Genomic DNA, 9205 nt, shown 5'->3' on the forward strand with positions numbered 1-9205 from the left:
AATAACATACACATACACGCAACGTATATACACACGAACGCGCTCGCACACACACACACACACACACACACACACACACACACACACACACACACATGTAATATATATATATAAGTACTATTAAGTACACATACATTCATACATACATACATACACATACATACACATATACACACATATGCACATAAACAGACGCACTTACACATATATAATGAGAGTATATATATATATATATATATATATATATACACACACATATATATATATATGTGTGTGTGTGTGTGTGTGTGTGTGTGCGTATGTGTGTGGGTGTGTATGTGAATGTGTGTGTGTATACACCTGTTTTAGCATATGTATATTCAGGCATTCACATTTTCATGTTCACAAGGCACGCAGCAGAAGAAGAGGAAGAAGAAGAGATGTACAGTTCAGACACTCAAAGAAATTTATTTGTATTGATGGTCTGGATGGCAAGCAGCACTTGAACATCAACAGACTAATTGAATATGTTCAACAAAATATAAACAAGCGGTTAATGAGATGATGTGGTTGGTGTGCTTCTTCTTCGTTCGTTCGTTCGTTCGTTTGTGTGTTTGTTTGTTTTTGTTGGTTCGTTTGCTCAATTGTTTTTGTTTGTTTGCTTGCTTTCGATTGTTTGCTTGTTTGTTTTCCTTGTTTGTGTGGAGTGGTTCTGATTTCGTGCAGTCATCTCTGTTCTTTAATTTTTATTATTGCTGTTGTTGTGGTGGTGGAGTTGATGTGTTGGTGGTGGAGTTGATGTGTTGGTGGTGGAGTTGATGTGGTGGTGGTAGAGTTGATGTGGTGGTGGTAGAGTTGATGTGGTGGTGGAGTTGATGTGGTGGTGGTGGAGTTGATGTTTTTTTTATGAAATTTTTCCAAATACCTCTAATAAATTACTTGTTCAGTCGTTGTTCCAGTTTCCAAGTCAGCGATGCAAATTATTTTTACTATTTCATTTAATTTTCATCACACTCGCATAATTCTTTTATTAGTTTTGTAGTTTGTAGTTTGGAAAAGACAGCATTCGAACCAGGTTTGCACCTCATTGTTCTGCGGGATGTGCACAAAGCATGACATTACTGAGTTTGTTCTTTTTGTTTGTTTGTTTGTTCTGTTTGTTTGTTTGTTCTGTTTGTTCTTTTTGTTTGTTTGTTCTGTTTGTTTGTTTGCTATGTTTGTTTGTTTGCTATGTTTGTTTGTTTGCTGTTTGTTTGTTCTGTTTGTTTGTTTGCTATGTTTGTTTGCTGTTTGTTCTGTTTGTTTGTTCTGTTTGTTTGTTTGTTTTCTATGTTTGTTCTTTTTGTTTGTTTGTTTGTTCTGTTTGTTTGTTTGTTCTGTTTGTTTGTCTGCTATGTTTGTTTGTTCTGTTGGTTTGCTAAGTTTATTTGTTGTTTGTTTATTTTAATTGTGAGTCGCATAACCTTGTAATGAAATAGTCTGGCTGTACATTTTGAATTGCCGCTAACAAAATAATTTTGTTCAACCTTCTTCGTTCCCATTTTTGTTTGCATGGACATAAATTTTAAAACTTTTTTTTATTGTTCCATTGAAAAAAGAGAGTGTCAGTCACAAACATGGCAGCAGTGAAGGACTGTTGGTGAATACATGCATGCAGGCACGGCGAATGCATGCCTCTCTTTCTGCGTGCATGACGGGTTGCTGCAACTAACGCTATGGTTGTCTGTTGAAGGCAAAAGCATTTTTCGACTGAATAACTTTTTATTTTATTAAAATTTAAAAAAATCATAAATAACAATTTGTTACAATTTAGAAACCATATCAGCTACAAGGCAATAGAAAAAAGAAATATCAAATGAAACTCAATTGCACCTACATAAACATACACACATGTTGTGTATTTTTGTTCATGTTTATCTGGATATATGTGTGAATGCGTGTGCACGTGTGTGTGCTCGCGAATGTTCAGAAACAAAACAAAGAGAACATGCATAATTGCACTGTACAAATGACTTACTGCTTATGGCGGTGTGGATGATTGCACGTTAAATGAAGCCTGGCGGATGCATCTTCATTCACACACTCCATTCAACACACCGACCTGGATCAATAATTTTTTCTTCTTTTTGTCATCGAGAGTATCTTCACCATTGTCCCAGCAATAAGATATAATAAATGCATTGTATATGTACATGTCCATTGTTGCTGAACATTGCACGGGAGCGTCTCAATAGACTGCCGGCCTGGTTGGTTGGTTGGTTGGCTGGCAGTCGAAATGCGCAACAACAAAATGTCGCATAGCAATTATGATGTCTATGCCATCCATGAGCATTCATGTAAAACACTTCAAACATTTTCAATAGATAATTTAATAATTATTATTTTTAAATTATGCCGAAAAAATATACATAAAACTAGCAAATAAATATACGAATGGTAAAAAATAGATGAATGAATGAGTATAATAAACAGTTATAATTGATATTTATCAGCCGATAACGAAAATTGATGATGAACACAGGGCCGCACAACATTAATATTTACATATTTTATCTTGTCTAATAAATTAAACAATTTGAAGCATTAAACAAAAGTCACTCTCTTAGGACATTATTTTTTTTTCACGAAATATATCGCGGAATTAGTCAGTCTGAGAGCTCAGATAGTATAGGCGCCGTATTTTTCTTGTTGCTAATCAACCTGGTTCAAAACTTTGTTTTGAATTTCAGACCATCCTATATGACGATGTGTTGTTCAAATTCAAATGTGTGAATTCGTTAGTTCTGTCTATTTTATGACGAGGTAACAAAGAACTTCGTTATTATTTAACATCAGCACTCGCATCATCATCATCATCATCATTGTTGGACAGCAATAGAGGTAAATAATAAATAGATATTTATTCGTGGAAATGCAGACAGTGGTGGAAAAAAAGCAGTACATGTCATTCTGCTCCAACCACACGCACACACACGCACACAACATTTTGTAAAGGAAGATGCACAAAACACACATACACAAAATTATATAAATAAAAAGAGATGAAAGAACCAAATACACACACACACATATATACATTATGTAGAGAGAGAGAAAGAGAGAGAGAGAGGAAGAGAGAAAAAGGGAGAGAGAGAGAGACAACAAGAACACATAAATAAACACACAGCGTGAGTGTTGTCTGAAGAAGCATTGAAGTCTGCATAGAGCTCATTTGGATCAATTTGGCTGACACGTGTGTTCGTGGACGCCGTTATTAATGCTTTTTCTCGCTGCACGTGGTCTGTCGTTTTCTTTTCTTCGCTTTTTTAGTTTCTTTTATTAGCCCTTTCACTTTTTTTATATCAAAAAATTAAATGGCTTGTTACTTTTCAGAAAAATTATTTGTTGCTTACCATCAAATTGAAGTTCTGAAACATCAAAAACAAACAAAATGAAAAATAAACAGATATAGTCGTGAAAACAAACATAAACATGCAATAAAACATAAAACAATCATAAACAAACAAACAAACAAACGACATACGCTAAATTACTTAATAGCATGAAGAAGTATGAAGTATCGATCAGATATTGAAAGGCCGTAATGTATGTTAAGTGTTGACAGCTTAATGAGATATATAGGCATCTTGTGTGCTGCCATAGATTCCAATATAAGGTGCATGCGCTTAAGTAAATGTTTCATTACTGAACTAATGAATTAATTTCATAAATTCTAGCTTGTTTTATAAATATTTTTATATTTTATTCATTTTTTAATTTTGATTTAAGAGATCCTAAAAGACTGAAGATAATAATGTATGCATATATTAGTTTCAATATGATATTTCGATTAATTTTGTGTACAGTATCTGATTTGTTTTATATTTTAATAAGTACATATTGAAGCAGCTCGATGATAAAAAATGAGTATGATGAAGATGATGATACTACCGCAACATGTTTTAAACAAAAAAAAATTTCATTTCATTTTTTTATCTATGCTTTGTAATTGTCATAGTAACAACAATTCATCGCTGCTAGAAATATTTTAATTTTTAAAAAATAACACACGTAAGACTCAATTCATTAATATTCAAATAAAAATCATTCTTCATCATGATTGAAACATCAGAAGATTGTTCAACATATCCAATTGCCCAGGGCTTGTTGGCAGTCATTGAAAATGAAAAAAAGTGGACGTATGGTATCGATCGAAAGTTATTTCCTAACCAAACGTTTCACTTGACTAGTTGAAAACATTTCCAACGCAGATGGCTACATCAACACTGACCAGTGACCATTTCATTATTTTCAAGAAACATTATCATGCTGCACGCAACATTATCTTCGTAGTAAATATTGAAATCTCACTGACGTTGTGAGTAGTGGTTAAGGATGGAAATGTTGAACCTGTAGTGTAGATCAGTCATGAGCACTTTGTTACCAGTTAACAACTTTATAACGTTTTTCACCTGTCAGACTTCACTTCATAAAGCATGTTTAAATCAAATTCACTAAAATTGTTGAATATATTTTAAGAAATTAATAGATAAAATAAAGTTGCCAACCAGTAAGAGCTTTCTTACGACAGATCTACATCAATGGAATAAATTGTTAAACGAAAGAAGGATTTGTGTGGGCTCGTGATGTTTCCACAGGAATGACGCTGGATGAACACTGCTTATGAAATGTTTGCCCGGTCGATTGCTTTTTAATTAAATATATCTTGCCATGATCCATTTACACACAAAAAGGCGCACATTTTTTTATTGTGATAAGTCTGATAATTCAATTTATACGCTGCCTTTTTTGCCCTCCCATTCAATCTCTTGATTTGCACTGTTTTACTTAAAAAATTTCCAAACATTCTGTTTTTGTGTGTTTTTTACCTCTACAAACTAATACTGATAATTTTAATACAAATATGCCATCTAAGCTGAAGCAGTTCCGCAGAGTTTCTCACCGATTCATTCAACAGTTTACATGAGATTTCAGTCGCAGTTTTCATTCAAAATAAAAATTTATCCCGGCGAAGGCAGGTGGAGAGGATGAAATGGTGAGGAATCTCATGTCACCACAATGAAGAAAACATTCACTGTGCTATTATTACTTTCAAAAATGACATCGTCGATAAAAAAAACTTAGTCATCATTATCATCTGGCCTGGCACCGACATCAGAACAACAGAATGCATCTCAGCACAAAACACGACATGAAGTCACGTGCTCAGTAAGTTGTTGACATCTGCGTAATGCTTGTTTCTATCGTTGAGATGGTAGTGGTGCTGATCATGATGACCGACCAACAAGAGAATGATGACCATCAGAAAAATGATGACCATCAAAAGAATGATGACCGAGTAGCGTTTGAACATTTTGCATTTATTTGAATTTTTAAAACTATATAATCACATTAACATTGTAATTTCTTGGTTCCTAACCATGTTGGAATTTTTGAGTAAATGCGACGAAGGAGTTGTTTTGTTTCAGCTCAATAAAGATGATTATGAGGATGATGATGGTGATAAAGATGGTGCAGTTTGTTTCGTTCAAAATTATGTTGTGCATCGTGTTATCATCCAAGTCGAAATTTGATAAGTAAATTTTTTATACAAAAATTCATTTTAGACATAACATTTGCAATAAGGAAAACAAAACTGCACTCTTTAAAGCTTTTAAAAAAGATGACTGAAATATTTTGTTGCAATCTCGTTTATCTAATATTCGTATAAATGTTTTAAAACATGACAATATTTTATTATTTCGATTTGAAACCATGTAGGCAAGTTGGATTGCTGCGTAACAAAGAAAATGATAGAAACAAAAAGAAAGCAATGAAAATCCTTTCCAACAATAAAAGCAACAAACTAGAAAATAATGAAGACGTAACATGGAAAGTAACACGATCAGACAGACGGACAGCTCGGCAAACTCCGTTTGAAATGCGCGCAAATCTCATGAGACCAGACATAAATTTCACACAAGTTCACGCTCAATCAACTACAACATATTTCTTCTTCTTTGCAATTGTTGCTGCATGAATTTTGTCCGTTGATGCAATTTTAGTTGTGTTGGACGTAGACGTATTTGGCTGCTTGTTTCGTGTGTAACGATGCTCATTGTTTTCTTGATGTAATCAATGGTTGTTATTTTTAAAAGTTACAATGGTTAATGTAATGTTTTTTAAAGTTAACCGATTTTTTGTTGTTTTCATATGCTTAGTCTGTTTAAAACATCCAGTGGCACAATTAACACAAAGTTTAATTAGACATATTTTATATATTTAAATAAAAAATTAATTGAACTATAGAAATATAAAAATGAAACTATAACTGCTTTATAGTTAATAAAGAAATTCGTATGTGAGGAATTGTAAGCAGGGATTGCCTTGAAACTCCACTTAGTAACTTCAATGCAGAACCAGACATCTTCGACCGTTAGTAACATCATCCATCCCACACGTATAAATAAACCAAGTTATATATATTAAAATTTAAAAGATTAAAAAATGAAATGCGCAATAAACTAATAATATGCTAAAATAAACAGAAAATAATCGTAGGCCAGGCCTTTTTGATTTAGTTCTATTTAGTTAGGTTAACTTAAACGAATAGATTGAGAATGAGGTACATACCTCCATGGACACTTTTTCAAAATTATTTTATAATCTAAGACAGCCAGTGTAAAATAAGCAGCACAATTAAGAACTTCATTTAAATGACACAAAGTGAATTGAGATGACTTGGCCATGGTAAATCAAATCGATTTGGTAAACAATTCTAGATGAAAATCATTGAAATTTGAGGATGATGAAACTTTTAGTGACATTAGTAATTTGTAAAAAAAATATGCTAGAATCAGTAAGACATCTAAATTTGCAAGAGTTGCTTGCAAACTAAATAACTTAAAATGAAGACAAATCTCTATTTTGTTCTCCAATATTAACAATGCGATTGTTAATAAATGTTTGTTGAAAATTTAGCCACGTAAATAATTACTACGTATTTGTTGCCTTTTTTGTTTACCTTGTCGATTTGCAAAAAAGTCTAAAAAGAATAACTATGATAAAAATGAAATAACAATGGAAACAAGTGGTGAGCAAAAATAGTCATCTTTAGGTAAAGTTTATCAAAAGTTTTTTGATTTGAATCTACTCCCATTCGTTTTGTTTTACAAATCACGGGTAAAAACAGCACCACTTAACGTGTATTACTGTATATATTTATTTGTGCAATCATAACGTTTGAGAAGGCCTGCTTACAAATCACGAATGGATTTGAAACAGGCTAGAAAATTTGTAGCACAGTGCAATAGTGCATGCTATAAATAAAATTTGGTTGAAACTGGTAAACTGCATAAAGACATTAAGTGGATAGGGAGTGATTTAGAATGGTCACTTCATAATTGCTGACCTTTGCACTTTCAACAGAGGGTCATTTGGTCACATGACACATAAACCTCTTATTACATATAATTTACATATATACGCACACATCAAGCTGTTATAATGATTTTTGCGAAATTTTTATTTTAATTTAAGTTGTTGATGTTTTTTTTATCAATTCAACATTTCAAACTAAAAATTTATTTAATGATTTCTGGATATAGCTAGTTGTTCTTTTTTTAAAATTTGGACTAAACTTTCCAAAGTATTTGGCTTCAGCACAACGCAACACACTCTTAAATTATCCTCCTCCTCAACTACTCTTCATTCAATGATAACAAGAAACAACAGGAAGTTCAAACCACTCGAACATCCGATATGCCTCGTGTCCACGATGATGACCACCACTTACGAAGGGTCACTTCCATTGCCAGGCTGTTGTGCATAACATGCCGGAGATCTTGGAAAGTTATATTTATACCGAATATGAACAAACACGGTAGGGTTAGGGCAAGTGTGTGGCCAGTCCATTATAAAATCAAAATATCGTTAAATTATATAGGTGTATACAAATATATATTTTTATATGTGCGCGTCTGTGTGTGTGTTTTAGGCAGGGGCGTCATTTCAGATTTTGGTTGGGGGGGGCGAACTTATGTGGTCTATGACTTAGCATGTAACATATATATATATATATATATATATATATATATATATATATATATATATATATTATTAATAAAGATCACGGCGTTTCTTACAGTACTCAATCTATATGATAGTTTCTCGATTCTTCGAATAATTCTCCGATCTACCAAGCTTAACTTGTTAATGCTATTAACAAAATTCCTATTTACAGAAGATGTCATTATCTACATGTATGCATATAGTACTATTTCGACTACCTAGTCTCGTCAGTGCAACATTATAATATATATTATATAATTATATTATAATTATATATATTATATAATTATAATATTATAATTATAATAAATTTTACATTTTTAAAGTTTTTAAAATTACTAAATTTTATATCCTATATATATCCTTTTTAAAAAGAATTTAAAATTAACACTTTTATAATTTATAAATTTAATTTTTTTCTTTGGTAATTCACTTCCAGCTGACATCTTTCTACAATATAATCTAAACTTTTTATAAAATTTATTACAATATCCAGAAAAAATAGTTAGTTATTTGACTTACCAACTTGATGATTTAAAATATGTTTTATATCATTGGTAATTAATTTAATTTAATCATTTATTATTGATTAGTAGTTTGATCAAATTTATTAACGAAACTGAAACAATTTGTATTCAAACTCACCTTCACTCTTTATCTTAAAAATGATATAAATTGACTTCCAGCTAAATCAAAATAACATTAATCACAGCGAACGCGACAGTTAATATGGCGACAACACAACGATTTTTTTAAAAACAGAACATGAATTATTGTAGGAACATATGAAATAAATGGTATAGTGCATGACATATAAAAATTCAAAAAGCACAATATTTTGTATATATAATTATAATAAATTATATAATTTTATATTATTATTTTATAGCGTTTGCAATTTAAAATTTTGATTTCTTGGGGGGGGGGCAATTGCCCCTCCTGCCTCCCCCCAAATGATGCCTCTGGTTTTAGGTGGCTCAAGAAGTTAAACTTCGGGTCTCCTGTTTCTGTCTCACACAAATAAAAAACTTTTATTTTGTATATATATATGTATATATATGTGTGTGTGTGTGTGGTGTGTGTGGTATGTGTGTGTGTATACTTTGCATGACAAGCGAAGATTTTCTGGATTTTCTGTAGACTAGATTCCATGTTCTTTCTGTTCATTTTTTCTTGT

At 32.0% G+C, this 9205-nt stretch overlaps 1 protein-coding gene across 1 annotated transcript; it reads left to right on the forward strand.

Moving 5' to 3' along the window:
- Positions 1-4074: 4074 nt before the first annotated feature.
- On the forward strand, positions 4075-5998 carry HELRODRAFT_171718 (hypothetical protein; the record flags this gene model as incomplete). The annotated part of the gene is made up of 3 exons (XM_009018409.1): positions 4075-4175; positions 5104-5187; positions 5740-5998. 3 exons carry the CDS (start codon positions 4075-4077, stop codon positions 5996-5998), a joined length of 444 nt encoding a protein of 147 aa, XP_009016657.1.
- Between the last annotated feature and the right edge of the window lie 3207 nt (positions 5999-9205).

This window comes from Helobdella robusta, assembly GCF_000326865.2.
Source record: "Helobdella robusta unplaced genomic scaffold HELROscaffold_21, whole genome shotgun sequence".
Classification (NCBI taxonomy): Eukaryota; Metazoa; Annelida; class Clitellata; order Rhynchobdellida; family Glossiphoniidae; genus Helobdella; species Helobdella robusta.